We start from the raw sequence: 24,308 nt of genomic DNA, 5'->3' as shown, positions 1-24,308 counted from the left end.
CTCCCTCCCTCTTTATGTCTGTCTCTCTCACACTCTCCCATTATTTTTCTCTTTTGTTACCAGTTTGTGCTCCTGTTTCCAGTGCCCTTGTTGTGGGTTGGGCTGAAAATCATTGGGCTGAAAACGCACTCGCTGTCTTTCTTACTTTTTCATCACCAGTGTCAGACACAACTATCCTTCATCTTTTGGGGCTTCTTGCATTGCTTTGTGGTGAAATATATGCGCTTTAACACACGGCACAATTGTGTTAAAATATGTGGGAATTACATTTTCAAAAAGGGGGATAAAGAGGCAAGGACAGCGCAAACAGATACAGTGACTTGTGGTACTTTCTTCTCAAGGATGAGCTGACATCAAAGCGGCTTTTCGACACTTAGTCCTGATCGACTGCTTAAGTGACAGGAAATCCTTGCAGAGACGGCGACCATCGTCCCTGAAATATGCTCTCAACTTGTGTTTCTACATCATCCTTACACTGATACCCCGCCAGACACATTGTTCTCTACATTCACTTAACCTTAAGTGATAAGCAAAACAATAAAGTTGCTCACAACACCGACACACCTCAAATCTGTCCAGGAAAGCTGCTCAGAGAGAGATGGTGATGAAGATTTAACACTGGTGAAATGATCAGTTTCACGAAGCCAGGCATTAAAGATCAACTACTGTACACTTCAAAAATGGAAATCATTAATACAATATTATTAATGTATTGACAGGACAATGTTGGAGGACAGCAACAAAGAAATACAGTTTCACAAGATATGGAGCTACATTTATGAAGCTTTTTTGAGTGGAGTTGAAAAATCACCCAGCATCCATAAATCTTAAGGAACCCTGTGTTTCGTCTTTATCGTGTCTTATCCTGTTTTGGTGTGTGTGTGTGTGTGTGTGTGTGTGTGTGTGTGTGTGTGTGTGTGTGTGTGTGTGTGTATATATTTGTGTGGGTGGGAATACAAAATTACCTGTGATGACAACCGTATGTGTGTATGAGCAACTCAAACCAGGTCAAACCATGAAATATGATTTCTTGAAAAAAATGATGATGATGTACCATGTTTAAATATTGAATGTATTGTATTCAGACCCTCGCTCACTCACTCAATAAAAAAATAAAAATAAAGAATCAGTTTCAAACATCTGCTCACTTTTTCATGTGTGTATGCATCAGTCTAAATATGCATTTCACTGTATATACCACATAAGCAGATATAAATTCTGCATGCTTTCTTGTAAGTCTTTTTGAGGCTGTGATGTCACTTAATCCCCAGAGGTAAATCAGCAGTATTATGAGGAGTCCCATCAAGCACAGGATAAACCCTTTTGGCCTCAGTTAAACAAGATATCAAGCTAATAGTTGTTCCATGCAGAAAAACAACATCTGAGGTTGAAAGGAGCATCTGCTTCATGTGTCATTTCCTGTGCCTTGAGTAGCCTCCAGCAGGCATAGAAGTTTAACTTCACAGCCGTGCTGCTCAATAACAGTCAAGCTAGTTGATGTTAGGGAGACAGTGGGCGAGTCTGTGTGAAACCACAGCGGGGGTCTCTTTAAGTATGGCTCAGCCGCATCAGCACCTCACTCGCAGTTCAGAAAATGACAAATATTCCATTCCTTGCGCACCTTGAGGCATGAACAAAATGAGTGAGTATCACACGCCGGGGGAGGGAGAGGGATTTTCTTTATGCAAAGTGACTTTGAAATTTGTTTTATTTTAGAGTTGAGCTGACTTCTTATAAGAATTCAACACTTTTCCCCTGACTTTACGTCATCTCCCATGTGGCCAATGAAGAGGATTGTAGTGTTTGCAGGCCAGGAGATGTGAGAGTAATGGTGGAGATCACTGACTGTATTGCTGAGTATAAGACAGTGGTTTTTACCATAGACGATAATTGTGGCAGTGGTGCTCCGTCTCTTGGCCACGATGTTCTTAGCCACGCAGGTGTAGTTGGCGGTGTCAGAGAGGCGGGCCTGTTTGATGATCAGGTCGTGGTCGATGGTGATGTAGAAGTTTCTGTCATCTGCGGGATCAATTACCTCCTCATTCTTTAACCACTCCACCTAAAGAAGAAGAAGAAGGGAGCACAACATGAAAAAGGAGAAAAAACAAGAGATAACAGAAAGTTAATTTAAACAGAAGATGTGAGAGGAGATATAAGACAGGCTGGCCTCATTAAATGGTATAAAAATCTCAGCTATGTTTATTTAAACAGCTGTAGTTAAACTTGTCTTAGTGAGCGCCAGGATTCAAGCACGACTGTTTGTCTCTGAGGTCCTGCTACAAAAAGTCAATAGCTGCCATGCTCTTTTTATTCTCCCCTTAGAACAAAGTACTACAGTAGCAAGGGCATCGTCAGACAGCAGAGAAAAGAAAACTCTCCACAATTCCTGAAGCTGAGAGGCTCTCTGACCTTTTCTTATGAGTTTCATTTCTCTAAATGATACTGATATTGAACTCTTGGCACTATCTCAGAACAGGGGGCCATTTAGAGTCTTTATTTGGCTGTAAATCACCAAGATCATTTAACTCTTCAAGGGGTGTAAAGGTTTGGCATTTTGACAAGAATAACACATGCTGCCTCACACTCTACAGCCACTTTGATTCAAAAATATTTCCTGGCTCTCTGGTTTTCTTCAAAGAGGCTGTCCAGTGACGAGGAGGCCTGGCAAACAGCTAACTTCCTGTGCATTGTGATATCCTATGGGGAGCAGGGCCTGATAAGAGATAAGACACCAAGGAGCAGTACAGGCAAAGATAAGCAGGATGTTTATATAGGATCTTTCTCATGAGAGATAAACTATCTCAAAAAAAAAGTGAGGCAATAACCAGATATGAGTCCTGCCAAGACAAAAAAGTCTGTGGGCTCACTGTTGTTGTTTGGATTTCTAACCAACAATACAGAAACTGCATGTGGTGGTGAAGAGATGTACAACACAGTGGCCATTGTTGGAAAGCCAGCATTGTTAGAACTTTTTCAAAAGAAAAGATGGACTGATAGTGACACACACTGGGTTATATGCATGGCTAACTTTGCTAGAGTCTAATCTCAGATGACAAACAATATCAAAGATGCCATCAGCGTCACACCTCAGCAAGCCTGCCTGCTCTCTTATCCAGTGGAGTGAGCTCACTAGAGAAACTATTTTCAATACTTCACTACACAATTATTTCACACTTAAAGTATTCTAACCCAGCTCTCTTTCAAATCAATGCATTACAACACACACACATAAATTATATAAATCATAAGACACCTATTCCCACATGACACTTAAACATGCAGACTGGAGGAGCTGGGGATCAAACCAGTGACCGTCTGATTAGTGGACGACTTGCTCTACCTCTTGAGCCAGAACCGCCCTTTTGTAAGCATAATGTGTATTCTGTCCTGATTCGGTGCTTGTGAATGTTTTCCTCCATAAACTAAAATGTATCAGCTGAATCAATCTCATGGAGCCAGAAAGGATAGGACTCCCCCCACTAGCCTTCTACTAGGAGACATGAAACCTCTTTCACGCACCAACACAATGCAGTTAAGTGCAGCATGCCATAAGTTATGATGCATAGGAAATGCATATTACATCTGTCCATCACTTGATTTTTAGAAATGATTATTGAACATGATGCTGCAGCATTGAGACTAACTCTCTACCACACACACAAAACAAAAAGAAAAGCAAGTTATTAGCCATTGATGATTTAATTACATTTATAACAAGACGTTTAATGAAAGCAGGTTTATTATTACACAATTCATTGAGAGCTGTATTATGAAGACACAATATCTGTTATGAGTTAGCAGTAGATGTGATGGAATTGTTGCTCTTGCAGCATTTAAGCAGTGAAGGAAGTCCCTGTCAGAAAATTACACAAAAGTGACCATTTTCAATCATTTAAGTGTCACAGGTTGTTACTTCTTAAGCTGCGTTCAGACCAAAAGCGTCTGACGCGAAAAAATTGCTTGAATCGCTTCTATCGCGCCGCTTGATCATAAATATACATTTTTGGATCATCGCTTCATTCGCGCTTGTGACGTCAGGAGAAACTCGCCGCTTCAGACGCTTGATTCATTCATTCATTCATTCATTCGCTTCAGACGCTTCATTCGCGCCGCCTGATATCAAATCGCGTGTGATCGCGCCATTTACATTCATTGTCTATGTAGACTTGCTGCTCAATTCGCGTCAGACGCTTTTGGTCTGAACGCAGCTTTAAACCATCACATTCATTAAGAATGATGATGCAAAGAAAAACAAAATCATGATCAAAGTAAATCTTTAAACATCTTCATCTTCATGATTACTCAAAGGCTTTATAGCAAAGCATGTCTGTATTTATTGATGTTACTATCACCTTAATTGCTTTTATGCCCTGAGGTATTCATTGTATGCGAGTGGAGTTCTTGTAATTTTTGTTCTGCGTGAGCTCACAAAACCAAAATCCTATCAACTATATTGAAGTTGCAATAAAGTATTGAAACCCTTCAAACCCTTGAAATGAATCATCATCAGACATTTTGGTATTGTGCTATTCAACCGGCCTCTCTTTTAATTTTATTACAACTAATCTGTGTTAACATCTGCTTAGGTGACACAGTTGGACATCTGCCATGACTTTGGAGCTTCTGGTAATACCAAAGACATTTTATCCTAGAGGTTTCAATGCTGAAAATATATTTCATAAAAAGGTCCTCTTTTCATATAAATATACAATGAAGGTAAATGACTCTGATGCATTACCTTGATATGAGACCTGTAATCACTAAATCAATGATTCACTATTAACATTAAATAGTACAGATAATGAAGAATGGCAAACGTGGATTGGAGGCTACAGTGATTATATGATGCTTGCATCAATGTACTGAAAAAGACACCAAAAGACACATTTATTTGAGTGTGCATGTGTGTTTTTGTGTAACAATATCACCAGTCTGTAATACTGAATTAAAACTAAGAGAGAGAAGAGCCCCATAGAGAACACATGCCATTGTGTGTGTCCTTTGTTTCCTACAGTATGTCATGCTGAAGAGTAAAGGGGGAACAAATCCAATAAGATAAATAAAGAGGATGCAGACAACAGAAATAAGGCATTTGTGTACTTGATAAATATTTGGTCTTTCAGCACTCACATCAGTGTGTGCAGAGCACAGAAGTGAAAGGTCTGTTCTTAGAATAGAGATTGACAGTTGATACAAAGAGGTGGTTATCCAATTTTGCACCAGTCACAGAGGCAGCAGCTTCTCCAAACTGCGTTCAGATGTCAAGAGCACTTTTATATGAGAAGGTAATTAAAAATTGAACAAAAGAGCTTTTCAGCGCAGATGTAGGGGTGGGAGGGAGACACAGTGACGGGGGGATAGAAAGTGGTAGAAACTCATGTCAGAAGTGAGAACGTGTGTGTGAGGGAGCAAAAGTGAGCAACAGTTCACCCATCATTTATTCTGTCCCGACTATAATTAGGACTCATTTATAAAACCAGAGATGAAAAGGTAAGCCAAACTCTGCGCCACTCTCGTGAAGAGATTTCAAATGATTAAAATTCAGCAGAAGACGGCGTCACACATAGCACTTGTCCAACTTTTTCTCATGCCAGAAAAACTCAAACACACAGATACACAAACATGCACCACACTCGCAGCTCGTTAGTGTCTGATTGGCAGTGGGAACATCTGGAGAGGTAATTGGCACATTTCTTGTCATTAACGAAGGGAAATTGCCACATGTCATCTGTCATAAAGAGAGGGAGTCTTCCTGTCTGGTCGGGGGCAGCCAAGTGACAGAGAGAGAAAGACAGGACGGAAAGAGTTCAACATGCACCTAGAGAAGAAGAGAAGAGAAGGAGACGGACAAAGAGCAAGACAGGTAGCACTGGAGGACGTATCAGGATAAGAAACATCATCTCTGAGAGACAAGGACAGCCAATAAACAAACAAGAAAAAGGTTAGAAAGTTGTGAATTGAGGAGCTGAAGTGAAAGAGAAACAATAAAGCTAGAGCTCACACTCAGAAGAGATCTGTATATATTGGATGGCAGGTTAGAAAAAGAGATATGTCAAAGGAGTTGCAGTACAGTGTGGATGAAAACATTCAATAATGTTCATTGTGAATCTGTGACAGGCTAATAAAGACCTTGTGCACAGGTGACTTGATTGATTAAAATGGTTAAGCAGACAGAATAGGTCAGTATAGGCTTGTCAACATCATATCTTTAGCTATAGTGACTTGTGGATGCTACTGCCTTTGACACACTGAAATTGTGTCTCATTTTAGGGGCCAGATCCTTTCCAATGTACAAATGATAAGGGACAAAATCCACAGCCCTCATTTTGTGCAAAAATGTATTCAAAGGTTTATTTAAATCTCATACGAAGCTTCAGTAGTCTGAGTTAGTGAGATAAAGTGGATAACTTCCAAAGTAAGTCTTTTTAGTGCAAAATTCCCTTTTTTGTTCCCCTGGACACTGTTTCTTGCAGTGGAGTAAGAAAAAGAGGATTTTAAATCAAAAAGACTTTGGAAGATATTCTCTTTATTTGCCTAACTTAGACTACTGAAGCCTCATGTAAGCTTCAGAGAAACTTAAGAATACATTTTTACACAAAATGAGGGCTTTGGATTTTTTCACCCATCATCGACATTGAAAGCACATTAGGAAATGATCTTTAAACAGTATGAACAAGAGGAATGATTACAGCAAGTAAAACCTGTTTCAATCTTCATATGGGCATCACCTACTGTTTTAAGGAAAAATCAGGCGGGGAGTTCCGGTCCTCTGAAATGATGCGAATGCGGAAGTAACTTAAAACTGCATTCTATCAAAAGGCCACCAGGGGGCGACCGTTTTGGTGTCAAAAGGACTTCCGTCTCGATACAAGTCAATGGAGAATTCACCAACTTCTCACTTGATTTCTAACCTCAGTAAACGTTTTCAAAATGTGTTTATGGTCTCAATCGCTAGTTTAAAGCCTTCTTCAATGCAGTATGATGTTCATTTGGGACATTTTGGCCTCCCTGATTTTATATTTGACGATAAAGCAGGGTATGCATTAGGGCGTGGCTACATCGTGATTGACAGGTTGATTGGTTCACAGGTTCAGGAGGGCGCCTCATGCTCCTCCTGATGCCCATATAAGTAGAATCCGTGTTTTCTTTTTACCCGGCATGCACCGGAAATTTTCAAGATGGCGCTGCTCAGATCTGAGCAGCAGTCCACAAACCACGAATGTTACGTCCATTTTATATACAGTCTATGGGAAAAATCCTTTGATGACATTTCCAGCTAATCCGTAGAATTGTTAAGACATTTGAGATGACTTCATTGCTGAAGTGCAGCATGACATCACCATTGAAGATTCACTGTTTCCCAGAAAGTTTCAGTGCCTATTTTGTGGTCCCTTCAACCTAATGTAAAATACACTTTTAATGTTGGTCTCTGTGAGGTTTGACCATTTCTGATAGGGAGGAGGCACATTTAGCCTTGAGGTTCAGTGTCCACTGTCACTTCTTCTCCAACTAGCAAACTATAACTATAGCATTACTATCTGCAGACCCAGGCTATAGACCCAGGCTATAGCAGCAATGTAGGAGTAACCATTGAGTGGGATGTTTCTGTGCTCTGCCAGGGTGTGCCAGCACAACACTAATTAGCCAAATATACAGAACACCCTGTATACAATCCACTTACTTGTTAAGAACCAGTGCAAGGCAAAACCATTCATTACTCATCGCTGTTGTGGCAGAAATAGAACGTACAGCAGAGTGTGGGGGAGGAAAAGGGGTGTGAAAAGGAAGAACAGGGAGGAAAGAAATGTTCCACAGCAATGTGCGAGACTCTTCTACAGAGAAGTCATTATGAGCTCTCCCGCATCTCCACAGGAAGTCTAACTATCTATCCGATGTAATTTATTCATTTCCATTTTTTCACAGCATACATCCGCTCCAGGCTTGAATGACACACCTGGAGAATGAGCCACAAAAGGTTACAAACTGATTATTCAATCATTCACGATGAGACAACAAGCCATATGTTCTGCATCTGCCTGCATGACAAGTATGGAAATGTGAGCTGTATAAATATTAACAAGTCGAATTGCACTAAGGTGCGATATCCTGAGATGTGATGAGAAAAATGTTTGTGTGTGTACGCCTCTGTGACTTGCATTTATATCTGTATGTTTGTTTGTGAGGGTGCATATGGAGGAGCTAGAATGGGAGGAGGTGGGAGAGCGAGGTTAAGTAACAGAGGTGGAGTTGGATTGGTTACTACTGAATGTGTCTGCACAGTGGAAGGATCACTAAGACTCGAGCAAGGAGTAATGACCTCCTCCTGCTCAGTCCTGCCTGAAGCCTCAGTCTGCTGAAGAATAGCCATTTCTTAATCTAGCTCCAAGGACAGGCAGACACTGCAACCCAACTCTCTTTTTTCCCTCTTTGTCATACTGTAGTGTGCGCATCTTAAATTCTAGAAACCACTTACCTGCTTACAAGTGGGAAAAATGTGGGGGCTAGTATGTTTTTATTGTTTTTTTGTCTGTTTGTTGACAAAGTATCTACAGTATAAAAATGAATTGGTTTAGAATTTGGTGTACAAATCCTCTTTGACCCAAAGATTGGTTAATTATATTTTGATTGTGATGATGTGAGTATGGGATCTCTGCCATTATACTTTTTGTTTTTGAGGCAAAATGATTATTCTATATTGTCTTCTTTGGTGGACCAGTGAATATACAAGTTGGTTAATGAGAGGCATGGCAAACACATGCCTACGTCAAATATCTAATCATAAACTTGTATTAGACATTAGTACTGCAGCTTTGCCAGTGAGAGAAACTGTGTAATACACTCTGTGCACGCAGTCCTTGGTCTCCTTGAGTCTCCTCTGGCCTTTAGAAAAGCTTAGACGATAACTCCACCAAGGGAGAGGCTTTTTGTGCTGTGATAGAGGTCAGTACTCGCTCTCTGTGTACAATACAACCTTCAGGAGCAAGGATAAAAATGCTGGAACCAATTCAGAAGCTCAGTGCGAGCAGTTTAAAGACAATTTTCAAGTGATAAAGAAATGTTTTACCCCAAAAATGAGAACTCTTTCATTTACGTCTCATTCCCATGTTAAATAAAGGTACCACCTGGCTCGCTGCAATTCACCTTTCCTACAATTGTAGCTTACTTCATAAAACATGATATTTTAAAACCTTTTAAAACTTGTTTATTTTTGGAACTGTAAAGAAGCTGTGTTTACTTTCAAGCCTTCATCGTGGGTGAACCACTGATACAAAACACAAAGAATGGAAAGGGGGCTGTCAAGAAGATGGTTTAAATTGTTGCATCACTCTGGAGCCATAAGCAGTACTACTACACCAGGCGGGGAGTTCTGTTCCTCTGAAATGAGGCCAACGCGGAAGTAACTTAAAACTGCATTCTATCAAAAGGCCACCAGGGGGCGACCGTTTTGGTGTCAAAAGGACTTCCGTCTCTATACAAGTCAATGGAGAATTCACCAACTTCTCACTTGATTTCTAACCTCAGTAAACGTTTTCAAAATGTGTTTATGGTCTCAATCGCTAGTTTAAAGCCTTCTTCAATGCAGTATGATGTTCATTTGGGACATTTTGGCCTCCCTGATTTTATATTTGACGATAAAGCAGGGTATGCATTAGGGCGTGGCTACGTCGTGATTGACAGGTTGATTGGTTCACAGGTTCAGGAGGGCGCCTCATGCCCCTCCTGATGCCCATATAAGTAGAATCCGTGTTTTTCTTTTACCCAGCATGCAACGGAAATTTTGAAGATGGCGCTGCTCAGATCCGAAACTATTAGCTTCCAAGCAGCAGTCCACAAACCAATTTTATATACAGTCTATGGTCTGGAGCCATAAGCAGTGCTTCTACACTCTGTTAGACTATGAATACTATTTTATTTTCATCTGTTGGTTTGATTCTTTCTGGTCAGATTCTTTTTTCAAAATGTTTACAGGTAAATTACTTTTAAAGCATAAAGAGTAGGAAGGGCAGTGACTTATGGTGGACAGTAGAGCTCAAAAACATTGGGCTATTAAGAGTAAATCACAGTCTTTGCATGAGAAACCTCAGTGATTGACAGGTAAGTGCCTAAGGAGCAATCTTTGGTTGGTTGCCACAGGGATTTGGTCTGGCCTCTTGACACCTTCTCTCCCACGGGTAGCCATAATGAACACACACTTCCTGTTTCACGGGGCACTGAAGTGGTGTTACTCTTGACATTCCTGGCCCTCTCTTAACTCGATCACACACCATTTTGACTGACAAGGTGACCTGACGAGTCCACGGGTGCATTGTGCCTTCACTTTGCCTATTACAGTAAGTGGAACTGGGCCAAAAATCAACAGTGATCACTGACATTTACATGGTCTGAGGTGTGGAAAAGGCAGATGCTGGATCTCTATAGAGGCCCAACAGACAAGATATTCAAGCTAGGTGGTGAGAGTTGTCACATTTAGTTAATAACGAAAACAGAGGAAACATAATTTGAGTTTAATAACAAAATCTATTGTCCTTCTGAACTACATGAACTACATGAGGAACCCTTAAATTTGGCTCTTGCTGCTCATCCAGCTGTCTAAATTCGTCTGACTTAGTGTCTCATTTCTCTAGATGAGGGAGTGTGAATTAAAGAGCTTTGCGTTTCCCGGCTTTCTTTTCAGTAAAGCCAATGGACTTAATCATGGCAGCAGGGCCCCTTCCCTGCAGAGCATCAATGACTCGTTACCCATGATAACACGGCAGGACCCCAGCTGACTGAGGAGATGCCTGAATTAAAATTACGCTTCCATGGAAACAGACTCAGCAACTCACTGTGCTGCATCACCTCTGAACTCTTGTCTTTCTTTTAGGGTTGAGATAAGTACTCTGAAGTGGAGATGGAAATGGAGGGCATGGCAGAAGAAAAGAGGGAGGAACAATAAAGCTGCATTCTTTCTCAGAGGAGATTTAAGTCCATTTTATGAGCCTGACACATTATTGAGTATGAAAAGAGTTGACCATTACTTGTGTAGAGGCCCTTTAGATCTTAATGAGAAAAGCTTCATGGAGGAACCTTAAGGGAAGGTTCTATGTTGAGCTGATGGAAAGTCCTCTATACTCATCTTCACCTTTGTTACTCTATCTATGGGGAGCACTCAGAAAGTAAGCCCACCTCAAACACAGAAATCAAATCACTCCTTCCCTCTTCCTTCCTAGAATAGCATATACAGTTACATTTTTCCTTCTGTTCTTGATTAAGAATATATATAATATTCATGGCTATGGAAACGTGTAACAATGACTTGTAGGGAGCCTGGTGAGTGTCTAATGTATTCTGACCATACAAGACATTCAGATGACTGAATCCTTGTGCAATTTTAGAAACCTCACTTGCAGTATTTCAGTTCTCCAAGGCCAAAGTTCCATTGGTAATGGTCGCAAGGACAGCCAAAATAAATGCCTGCTGCTTGTTTTCTTTATGTGTGTGTGTGAGAGAGAGAGGGAGAGAGAGTGTGTGTAGGTGTGTGTATATGTGTTATATATTCCACAACACTACACAGTCACTAACTGGATTTCAGAAAATCAATGTATCAAGTGTGAATAATCTGTCGAAAACAAGGGTTGGGATACCTCAGTTTGATGGGAACCTCTGTTAAGAAAACATGCTGCATCATCACAGGAAAAATCCTGATTATTCAGCATAATGTTTAGTTTTCAGGGCAACAGCCCCCGCAGGAAAGCCAACAAAGTCTTAAAAACCACTTAAATAGAATCACAGGATGTCATTACTGTGGTAAACCATCATGACAACCTATAATGCAAATCATTTGAAAAGTGGGAGGACAAAGGAACAACAGAGAGCAGATACTGGAGCAAATCACACAGTGTAGAGGAATCAAACTTAATTGTGACTGACTTACTTTGATTCTTACAGAACGTGGCTCTTTGAATGCATGTGTGTGCGTGTTACTTTGGTAACCACTCGTCTGTACCAGCTGCAACGAATTGGCACTGTGGCTGATCTCAGCAGAATGGCTTCCTGAAAACTGCAACATATTTATAATCTTAAGTGTTAGTGCTTGCAACACTAACTGGCCAGTTATTGTAACTGAATGTGAACATTATTTTCGAAATGGATGATTAAAAAAGCTTTCATTCCACTTTTAAAAGGAAAGCACAAACATGTGATTCCTTCTTCTAGTTCATCACTGGCGAATCTTTTTCTGCCAGCTGGTCAGCCATAATCACTCTATAGATTAGATGAACAGACTTTCATTGCTAAGTTGAGTTGATGGCAGTTATCATGTGTGCCTTTGCTTGCATGATTGTTAATCTCCTTGCTGGCACTCAGGAATGTGAACATGCATGTGAAAGTGCAGTTGTCTGGCAGTGCAGTGCATGCGCTGTCAGCACAGTACATGTGTCTTTCTTGTCCTTTTCAAGAACGGACAGCTTTGGATCCCTGCCACAAAGCGCAATATCCATCACGTACAGTCCACATGATTTAACAAAAGCGCTGTAAGAGTATGGATTTTATGGCTCAGCCACTGTCTGCCATTCTGCCAGCCTCTCCCTCGCTAGGCAAAAGCCTGTAAAGGAACCACAGAGTGAATTGACAGCCCACTGGAGGCCTGACAACAACCCAATGGATCCAACCCCGACAAACCTCAACAGCTCTTCTCCTTCTGCCTTCAACCTCTCTCATCTTCTCTGTATTTTTTTGGTCTTAGAGTGGGTGAAATATGACAGATCTTTCCTTCACAACGGCTGCTACATATTTTTGCAGATTCATATGTAACCACAGACTTAGCCCATCTGCTTTTTCCGAGGCTTTTTCTCTGGCGGGCTCGTGTGAGAAAAAGCCTGACAAACACAGATGAAAAAACAGCATTCAGTTGTGTCCTTTTTCCCACTGAGGCAGCTGTGTTTGAGTTCAGAAAAAAAGAGGAAAAATAAATTGTGGAATGAAACTATTGTCTTTTTTGTAGCCATGAGGTAAGTGTGAGTAATTAAAGAAGCTGAAAATGTGCCTCTGTACACAAACACAAAAAGTCAAGTACATCACCAAAATGTGCAATACCAAGTTGGTCCACAGTGCAAAATGTGTTAGTTTCACAATAAAAGCTCTATTACTTTTTTTTGGCCTATTCTTTTCTATTGGCCTGCGTCCTCATCATGTGACTGTCAAATTTCTGCCTGCAAAAACAAAAAAAATTGCTGATGTTGCTTTTATTCTCAGTGGAAAATGCATTATAAATATAGTTTAAGCATTAAAACTATATTGTTATTTTATATAACTGTTTGATAGTGTGAAGATCCCCAGGGATGAACTGAATCTTAAATCCAGAATTTGAAGCCTTATGGTTGTTTGTCTGGAGGACCCGCTGGCCTGAAGTATTCCTTCAATGTCACTGTGTTAAGAATATCTTTTAATTATATTTTTAACATTATATTTTTAACACAACACAAAAACACAAAAGTGTTATATGAATCAATTTGTATCAAGCTGCTTGGGCTTTGCTCCAGGCGGGGAGTTCCGGTCCTCTGAAATGATGCCAACGCGGAAGTAACTTAAAACTGCATTCTATCAAAAGGCCACCAGGGGGCGACTGTTTCGGTGTCAAAAGGACTTCCGTCTCTATACAAGTCAATGGAGAATTCACCAACTTCTCACTTGATTTCTAACCTCAGTAAACGTTTTCAAAATGTGTTTATGGTCTCAATCGCTAGTTTAAAGCCTTCTTCAATGCAGTATGATGTTCATTTGTGAAATGTTGGCCTCCCTGATTTTATATTTGACGATAAAGCAGGGTATGCATTAGGGCGTGGCTATGTCGTGATTGACAGGTTGATTGGTTCACAGGTTCAGGAGGGCGCCTCTTGCTCCTCCTGATGCCCATATAAGTAGAATCCGTGTTTTTCTTTTACCCAGCATGCACCGGAAATTTTCAAGATGGCGCTGCTCAGATCCGAAACTATTGGCTTCTGAGCAGCAGTCCACAAACCAATGGGTGACGTCACGGATGTTACGTCCATTTTATATACAGTCTATGCTTTGCTCTAGGGAATTGCAATTTTTGAAATATACTAGTTTATACTAGTAGTATACTTGTGTTTTTCCTAAAATTGGAACTTGAAAATACTGAATTGAGAGTACACTGGGGAGTTTAAGAGGATGGTAAACACATTTGTGTAATCAGATTTTAAATATCTTAAATTGGTGAAAAAGAAAATGTAACTATTATATTTGACAGCACCACCAGCTGGTGACTATACTCACATGATAGCTGATGTCTCTCAACAGCAGTTCATCCCATGTCTGCAGCCCCATTTGTTGCTGAATTATAAGCATTCAACCGTGCACCAAGGTTAAGGTTCAAAGGTCAGTATTTCAAAGCAGAAAAACCAGGTAGAAACTTCATCCTGGCATATTGCTCACCAGGTCGAGTCCTTTCCCATGATGTTTAGTTTAGCTCTATGACAAATGTTATAATTGTCTCACTTTATGGACAAGGGCCATCCCAAGGGCCTAATGTCAGAGAGTACTTTGAAGGCCCAATATATAAAATGAAGCTTGTTGTTTATTTGTTTGTTTGTTTGTTTGTAACTGTAAAAATAGTGACTCAAATTAATCACCTTCAGAGATTGCAATACTGCTGACTACCTAGCCTTTACAAGAGACTTGGAGGAAGGCCTATAGGGGTCCCACAGCCACAAACCAGTCAATTTAGGGGAAGCACTGCATCCAACCTGCATACATATTGTACCTAATTAATATATTGTACTTCATTTTATACTTTCTTCCGTATTAATGAGCACTTCTGTCCCAATAACTCACATCTGTGACTTATATGACACTTATTCTCATGCTTTTTTGTGAGTTTCAGGTACTTCACAGTCAGGAGCAGCAGGTCCCACTCAACCTCGCTTAAGAATTTTAATAAAAAACTATCTAAGGTGAGAGGAAGAGGTCGTTCAGTCCATTGTCACATAACCTGTATTCATGGCTTGAAATGCTCACAAAGGAAAGATTCAGTATACTGTTATGCATGCAGATACTTCTCCCTGCCTAATGCATCAGAATCTGTTTTCACCCCCAGAATCAGGCTTTTCACAGTGGAAAAAAAAATGTATTCAAAGATGGTGACTTTAGGATGCATGAGAAATCTGAGCCTTGCATTAATGCCATGTTTGCTTGGAATGAGTCAAAGAGGGTAGCGCTTACAGACCCTTTATACATTAGACATGATTATCATCACAAAGAGTAAAGGAAGAAAGTTAAAGACAGTTAATCACAGTTATATTAAAACAGTTATAGATGTACTGCTTTTGACAGCAATACAGAATATAACACAAAGAGGTCACTGTCTCTCTGTTGGTAAGATTACTCCACTGTCTGTTCTTCTAAGTGTTGCACAATTTTGTCAAGTAAATATTTTGTCCACACAGGCTTATTTATTTTAATTTTGTATTTGATTTTTGAATATGCATTGTTCCTTTGTATGTAGCCTACTTTTAGACAATTTACAACTTTTTTTAATAAATAAATAAAGCATGGAAGATTGACATTACATTTGTACAGTGCCACGCTGGGTAAACTAATACGTTTCGCACTCTGGACCAACGTGAGACTGGATTGTCAACGAAGGAAAAGGAAACAGAGAAAAACAATCACTGTTGTTAGTCAGAATACAAAATATGAAGCATGCAAGGAGAATTTCAAACAATCTGTTCAATGTTTTTCTTTCACAAGAGGAGAATTGTCCCCAATGCCACATGCCATATTTTGAACTCTAACTAACTACATTAAAACAGCACTGCTTCTACCTCAACCATCCACTGTTGCATACTTTTACCCAGACAGAATACACTACAAACAATATGAGGTAACCTTATTTTACATCTGGGTTAACACAGCAACTCCATATCTCAGAAAGCATAGATGTACCATGATTGAAACCCAGCTGAGTCTTTAATCTTTGCACTGAGCCAATCGAGGATTGACAGTGAGACCTAAGACAGTCGGCAGAATCACCAGTACTATACAGCTGTTACAGCAACACTATCAGACTGAAGCCTGGATTGAATAAGTACTGTAGAGTCTGCAGTGCCAGTCCCGAACTTTCGTCCATTTAACATGTCAGCACTTTCCGTGGGGATAAATGCTTTGCAGTTCCACTCACTTAACTCAGCTTTTCCAGGTCAATCCCAAGCCTTTACAGAATTCAGTCCCTATACCCCCAAACTAAAAAAAACACCAAGCCCCCCACCCACCCATCAAACCACCCTTTCATCCACTATTTATGTTCCTGCAATCTCAACTGAGCCTTTTCAAATGCAGCTTTAACAGTGTTCTACTGTAGGGAAGGGAAGAAGTAGAGCAGGGAGGAGAGGTTGCCTGAACTAAGGTAACACAGGGACAAAACTGATTTTATTCTTTTTTCCCCCAAAGCAGATAATTACAATTTCCCTCCTCTGACCAAATTGCTGCGACTGGCTGATGTTCAGGAAATACCCAAACAGCTTGAATAGGGCAGGCAGCAGTGAAAAAAAAGTCCTTATTTGTGCAGTGGACTGTGGCAGATTAATTCAGTGTTATTGCATTACAACTTCTGAAATGAGCAGGTTTCAAAACTGAGGAAAATTCTGAAATAAACACACAGAGTTCACCTTTATTTGCCATAAAAGAAGATAAGCAACGACAGGCATTACCAAAAGCATAAGACATTATATTGTAGCTTTATAGATTCTTTCTTTTTCCTTTTCCTTTTTTAATCACAATAGAAATGATTGTGAAATGTCAGCAAGAACCAACCCCATGAGACATTAACCTCTTCTCAGAACAGCCAGTTTATTGGATTTGAAGCCAGAGCTTTTGGCTGGGTTTAGTATGTATAATCACATTTATAACCGCACATTAAGTTTACCTTTTCAAACAAAGCATCATAACCCTAACCATAACCTAATCCTAACCCTTTTCCTAAAAATGTCTGTGTACTGGCTCAGTAACATGACTTTTGAACCTTACCTCAGCAGATGGGATGCCTTCAGGTGGGCGACATTGGAGCAAGACTTCCTGTTCCAGTGACACTTCCTTCCCAAGAGGCTCCTGGTCAAAAGTCTTCCTCAAGTCTACAAAGAACAGAAAGCACATTGTGTGTCAACATTTACCTCTACCTCAGTGACTCGTGAGGCATATTTTAGAGAGCAAAGTTTAATATTAAATTTGGAATCAAACTATAATAGTATTGGTAATAATACATCTTTAAAATAAAGGGCAGGGTAGCTCATCAATAGTAATTGCCCCTTTGCTAAAGCAACAGTATTGTATTTTAATGCTAGAAACAGTAGCTGAGATTTATGTTTCCTTTCTATCTCTCCCTACCCTTCAGCACACAGATAAATTGCCTGAAGTAGATGGAAGAAAGATAGAGAGAAGGGGATGACTTGCCTTCCAATGAAAAACCAATATTTTTGTGGTGTGAGAGCCCTGATGGAGTAGTGCAGGGCAGTGATAGTGGAGCTGACAGGGCAGGATTACTGAAGGTGTCATGCTACACTGGAACCCGAAGCCCATTAGACATATATCATCACCGGCTGTACAGACTGAGGAGCAGTGGGCATATAACACAACAACAGAGGAGAGGAGAGAAGAGGAGAGGAGACGGGAGGAGAGGAGAGGAGAGGAGGGGAGAGGAGAGGAGGGGAGAGGAGAGGAGAGGAGAGGAGAGGAGAGGAGATGAGAGGAGGGGAGAGGAGAGGAGAGGAGACGAGAGGAGAGGAGAGGAGAGGAGAGGAGAGGAGAGGAGAGGAGAGGAGACGAGAGGAGAGGAGGGGAGAGGAGAGGAGAGGAGAGGAGGGGAGAGGAGAGGAGAGGAAAGGAGAGGAGACGAGAGGAGAGGAGAGGAGAGGAGAGGAGGGGAGGGGAGAGGAGAGGAGACGAGAGGAGAGGAGAGGAGAGGAGAGGAGAGGAGAGGAGAGGAAAGGAGAGGAGAGGAAAGGAGAGGAGAGGAGAGGAGAGGAGAGGAGAGGAAAGGAGAGGAGAGGAGAGGAAAGGAGAGGAGACGAGAGGAGAGGAGAGGAGATGAGAGGAGGGGAAGGGAGAGGAGAGGAGAGGAGAGGAGAGGAGAGGAGAGGAGGGGAGAGGAGACGAGACGAGACGAGAGGAGAGGAGAGGAGAGGAAAGGAGAGGAGACGAGAGGAGAGGAAAGGAGAGGAGAGGAGAGGAGAGTGTGAGGAGAGGAGAGGAGAGGAGAGGAGAGGAGAGGAGAGGAGACGAGACGAGACGAGACGAGACGAGACGAGACGAGAGGAGAGGAGAGGAGAGGAGAGGAGAGGAGAGGAGACGAGAGGAGAGGAGAGGAGAGGAGAGGAGAGGAGAGGAGAGGAGAGGAGAGGAGAGGAGAGTGTGAGCAACAGCATCACTTTGAAACTTTGGAGTCATTGGAGGGAGGCCTCAGCAAACAGGAGAGACGATGAGGGAAAATGCAAAAAAAAAAAAAAAAAAGAAATTAAAAAATGAAACTGAATTGTTATTATTGTAATTACTAGATCAGTGCCCATTCAAAATGTGCCTGTTTGGAACAGCTGAATGCTTGGCCTCCGGCTGCAACTCCAACGCATAGAAAAAAATTAATACAGTTGAAGTGAAGTGTGAATGAGTATTCACACCAGCAACATGAAAGAAACTAACATTCTATTATACACAGATGATATAAATAATAAGCTAAGTACTCAAAAATAAAATAATATGTGATAATGTGAATCTTAAAATAAAGTGGATCGATTATATTGGGCTCTTAGATTGTTCCTATTTTCTGTGCCCTCAGGTCACATTTGAGGGGGTATATTTGTTTGTTTGCATATTTGTGCTTTGCCTGTAGTGGCTCTTCACAATCATAATGGTGAATTTGAACTGCCTGTGGAAGTATTTGCTCAGGTTTACATGCTTAACTACAGACACTGTGTATTGGTGCTCAGAGCGCTTCCAGAATATATGGGTGACCTGTGCTGGACCATGTACCTGAATGCCTCATGCTGATCAGCTCAACATGCTGCTAATGCTAGGTTTTCCGTTCACTGGTGTATTCAAAGTTTATTAATATTAAACATAATCAAGTGTCCAAATTGCACCAAATTTGACATGATCCTCCATATTTTCCCCAGAAATACACGAAGATGAAGTATGAGATCACAGCATACATAAAGTATGGATTTACGTAAGAATGGCTTTTAGTGGAGACCCTCTCAAATGAGTGTTTAAACCTGTCTTAACTTCAGCATTAAGGAAGACCATCTGACCAGGCAGTCGGCTACATTCATCCAGCAAGCTACTGTATCGTTTTGAGCTTCATACCATATTGCTCACGCTAAGAAACTGCACACAGTTGGAGGGGATTTGATTGTCAGAAAATGAAAGGGCGGGATCAGATGAAGAGTAACCACCCACACAGGACTCAACCAAAGCTAATGCACCCGCCACTAGGAAAGGATCATTACATTGGTCAACACTACATCTGGAGTTTCTATTGGTTGTGGAATTTTAACAGGGTTATTGAACAAGAGCAGAGCAGAAATCTGAGAAGAGAAGATTCACAAGTGCACAGAATCAGTGTAAGTACAAGGAGATGGGCGGCTGAAGCTGGAGGAAGAAATCTGTGATAGCAATAATACATCTGAATGCAAAGTAAAACCTGCAGAGTAAACCTAAGCACAAGCAGAGGCTTTTTAAGTGCGAGGGCAGAATTTGAAAGAAAGCATTACCAAATCTGAACGTGAAATCAATAAATTATGCTCTCAAATTGAAAGACTGTGACTCTTGATATAAAGATAGAAAAAAAACCATATTGAAGGCTGTTAAACTAAACTGACAGACAACGTTTATAATGGAAAACAAAAATATTGCATATAATGGAATGATCAAAGATTAATATGCAAATGTAATTATTATTGCATTAATATAAATAAGGGAATGTATTTGCCATTTTTTTGCTGTTTCTCTAAAAGCATCTTTCAATAGGGGGGGGGGGTGCAGATGGTTAATGCTATGGAAAAGATTGGCATGGTAATGTTTGGGAACCCCTGCACTATTGTTTTCCCTGTACAACTACTCTGCATGCAATATTTAATACATCTATACATCTAATATGAACCTTAAATATGAACACAACTCTGCAACTCTGCCCATCACCATTAAACCAAGCTTGGGTCAGTCCTGCAGTGCCAGAGAAACCAAGCTGAACATGTTACCTGTGCTATAAATACAAGAGCTAAGAGGTTTCATATGACCTAAAGTCAAGCTCCAATCATTAAGAGTTGATTGAAATAAGCATTATATATACTTATTTAAAGAATTTGTGAGATCAAGTGTGTTTATTTTTTTTGTTTTTTAACCCTCCTGTTGTCCTCGAGTCAAGGAAGGAAGGGAGGGGGAAAGGAAGAAAGGAAGGGAGGGAGGAAGGATGGAAGGAAGGGAGGAAGAAGGAAGGAAAAGAGGGAGGAAGGAAGGAAGGGAGGAGGAGGGAGGAAGAAGGAAGGAATGGAGGGGGGAAGGGAGGAGGGAAGGAAGGAAGGAAAGGAGGGAGGAAGGAAGGAAGGAAGGGAGGAGGAGGGAGGAAGAAGGAAGGAAAGGAGGGAGGAAGGGAGAAGGGAGGAGGAGGGAAGAAGAAGGAAGGAAAGGAGGGAGGAAGGAAGGAGGGAGGAAGGAAGGGAGGGGGAAAGGATGGAAGGAAGGGAGGAAGAAGGAAGGAAAGGAGGGAGGGAGGAAGGAAGGAAGGGAGGAGGAGGGAGGAAGAAGGAAGGAAAGGAGGGAGGAAGGGAGGAGGGAAGGAAGGAAGGAAGGAAGGAAGGAAGGAAGGAAGGAAAGGAGGCAAGAAGGAAGGGAGGAAAGGAAAGGAAAGAAGGAGGGAAGGAAAGAGGGAGGGAGGGAGGAAGGACAGAAGGAAGGAAGAAAGGGGGATGGAGGAAGGAAAGGAGGAAAGAGAGAGGAAGGAAAGAAAGGGGGATGGAGGAAGGAGAGGAAAGAGAGAGGAAGGAAAGAAAGAGAGAAGGAAGGAGGGAGGGAGGACATACGGAAGGAAGGAAGGAAGGAAGGAAAGAAGGAACAGTCAATACAGACGGGGTCAATTTGACCCGGGAGGACGACACGAAGGTTAGAACAATTAACTCTAACATAAGTATGCACTGGCTGCAACAGTGTTGAGAGTCTCAAGTTGTGCCTTGACTTTACTTCTAATCTCTAACTTTCTTCTGCATACAGAACCAAAACATTTCATTTCTTTCTCTACCAACACCGTGTCCATGGAAACAAAAACCCAGAATGACCATGGTTCAGTAATTCAATCTCTGGAGAGGATATGACAATCCTTTACAGAATGCTATAAACGAAGCAATGGACTGCTATTGACATTGTTTAGTAAGATTTTTTTTAAAAAAGAGATTTATTTTATTAGATGGCTCTAAAATAGCACATTGGTTTTGAAGTTTTAGACATCAATATATTTGTAAACTGAAAGCACCGGGGGATGTGCAGTGACAAAGATTGTATGGCAGAATGTTAGAAGATTAAAGTATATGTCTAAATGGATAAGTGTGTGTCTTGTAGGCATCATTACCTAGAATAAAAAGTTACATCCCTAAAAACCTGACTGAGATAGAGCTTCAATTTACCGATTTCATCACTTGCTTTTTTTCTTGTTGAATAGCTATTACGTGAAGAGGTATTACATTGAAATAAGAGACATTTCAATGTTCGGCTAAATTCCCTACAGGGGAAACTAGATCATGTTCTTATTACAAAATACATGATCCAGTTATACCCGGAAGCCCTAACGAATACCTATAATCATTTTAAGGTTCATTTTTAATTCGGGAAAAAAATTAACCTTAAAATAACAAATTCAACGAGAGCCCTTGTCCCAATTCAACCTGAGAGTATTGTGTGTCTTCAGGGGAATATGCTATAACTCCACAATTTTCAATGTATTATAAAAGCTGAAAGGGTGAGTGTTGCATTGAAAGCAATTTCCATAAAAATCCGGTATGAAATTAAAAGAAAGAATGACTGGAGGGGCATATTCTGAGACATTGCTCTATGGAGTTTTATACAAGGACAAACTGTTTGTTTTTTATGAGATGGAAAGGAAAGGAAATAACGTGAAAGGAAAGAGGGGGAAAGGAAGGGAAAGGAAAGGAAAGGAAAGGAAAGGAAATAACGTGAAAGCAAAGAGGGGGAAAGGAAAGGAAAGGAAAGGAAAGGAAAGGAAAGGAAAGGAAAGGAAAGGAAAGGAAAGGAAAGGAAAGGAAAGGAAAGGAAAGGAAAGGAAAGGAAATAACGTGAAAGGAAAGAGGGGGAAAGGAAAGGAAAGGAAAGGAAAGGAAAGGAAAGGAAAGGAAAGGAAAGGAAAAGGAAAGGAAAGGAAAGGAAAGGAAAGTAGGTAACAAAACTTGGTATCAAAAGAACGTTTGTGGTTGAAGATGAGCTCTGCTGTCAGAACTACAATGTAGGGATAGATACTACAATGTAGGGATAGATACTACAATGTAGGTATAGATACTACAATGTAGGGATAGATACTACAATGTAGGGATAGATACTACAATGTAGGTATAGATACTACAATGTAGGGATAGATACTACAATGTAGAGATAGATACTACAATGTAGGTATAGATACTACAATGTAGGGATAGATACTACAATGTAGGGATAGATACTACAATGTAGGGATAGATACTACAGTAGTTCAAATTGCCTCCAAAAGATTAAAGAATATGTAGTCACAGTATGACCGTTGAGGAGGGAAATCAGACACACCTTCTCCTACACTGTGACACACTTTATGGTACACTGTATATGCACTTCAGTCAAATCCAATAAATTACATTTGATGCCTCCCTATAAAAAATGCAAGTCTTGACTGGGCAGGAAACCACTGGCCTGGCTGCTCAGCGTGCAGTATTTCAGCATGCCGTTTGGTGGTTTTGGATGGACCATGCTGCCAAGAGGCACTTACTGGTGGTAGCATTTATGGTTGTGTTCATAGCAGGTTCTGGTTTGGCCCAGACATGTTTAAACAATGGAGGACGGGGGGGGGGGGGGGGTTTCATAGGAAAAAGAACATTTTTAAATGCATGTATGAGATCACAAAAGGCAAAATAATAAATGTGTTGAGATAGTTATTTCTTATTTTATTGCTAGAAAAACCAGAGTCTGACACAACTACTGCCAGGTGAATATAATATTGTATAGAACACAGAAAAAACTGAAAAGCCTGAATTACTCTACACTGAATAATTCATAGTGTGGACAAGATGAGTCCACACTATGCAAAGGCCATAGGCATCTAGTTATCAAACAACTACAGCTTGCAAAAGCTCAAATTATGTTTTTTCATCTTAATTTTCAAACATTTTGGCATTATTTTCCTGATTATTTAGTACTGGGTATTTATATTGGATGTGGATTTAAATGATGCTTCCTGCTCTCCTTTCCTCACTTCTTGTAACTCTGAACGATACTGTGGGACACTGAAGGGCGTGGTGGGGGCGAGCTAAGTCGACATTCCTGTGGGAGTCGCACCATTCCCTCATCAGCACGCAAACACGAGCTCGAGGTCGTACCCAGAAAGATACACATATGACAGCCATTACCTCAAGTGAACGCTTGTGGCTACTTGTGATGCTAAATCACACCAGACTCACACTTCAGAACTAGTATTTGCCTTCCTTAGTAAATCAGTTAATGCCGGTGCGAACCTGGATTGGGACAATGAAGCCTCACCAAGATGACACTGTCGGAATTTGAGGTTTTTATCATTGTAATCAAGTTGCTGCGAGTAATAAAGTTAAAGATTTACTTGTCATGTTGTACTGATAAAATTACAAGGCCACAAACAAACAAGAAAATCAATTTCCAGCTTTCTCAGTAATCATTACCTTCCACCAATCTTTTGGTTTGTTTGATTTATTTAACTTGCTTCTGTGCAAATACTTTTATTGCCTCTCTTTGGCAAGTTATCACTACACCCCCAAAATGAAGGCCAATCAAAATGGGTTTGTGGAGGTCACATTAAGGAGAGGCAATCATAAGGAATTTATACAGATAGAGACTCTGACAAAAACCTTGAGCCAGACTAGCCCTTCTTGCAAGTCTGAAAGCCAGTTCTTCAACACAACAACCCATTTAACTTGCTAGTGCTGGCTCTGACTCACCATCTGATTAAACTGTATATGTTTAGATGATGGGAGAGGAGAGGAAAACAAGCCCGGTTTCCATTATCCTAACGGGATAGAGTCTGGCTCCGACAAGAAGCC

General features: G+C 40.8%; 1 protein-coding gene across 1 annotated transcript in view; it reads right to left on the bottom strand.

Annotated features, from left to right (window-relative positions):
• Positions 1-24,308, bottom strand: part of unc5cb (unc-5 netrin receptor Cb) — a 123,080-nt gene that overhangs the window by 21,324 nt on the left and 77,448 nt on the right. Inside the window, exons 4-5 of the mRNA XM_062434780.1 lie at positions 17,023-17,126; positions 1,879-2,059 (exon numbers count right to left, since the gene is read on the bottom strand). Coding sequence (XP_062290764.1) covers positions 1,879-2,059; positions 17,023-17,126 — 285 coding nt within the window. The remainder of the gene's footprint in view (positions 1-1,878; positions 2,060-17,022; positions 17,127-24,308) is intronic.

This window comes from Scomber scombrus, chromosome 15 (assembly GCF_963691925.1).
Source record: "Scomber scombrus chromosome 15, fScoSco1.1, whole genome shotgun sequence".
NCBI lineage: Eukaryota > Metazoa > Chordata > Actinopteri > Scombriformes > Scombridae > Scomber > Scomber scombrus.
The sequence above is the reverse complement of the archived record's forward strand: the minus strand, read 5'-3'. Positions and strand labels throughout refer to the sequence as shown.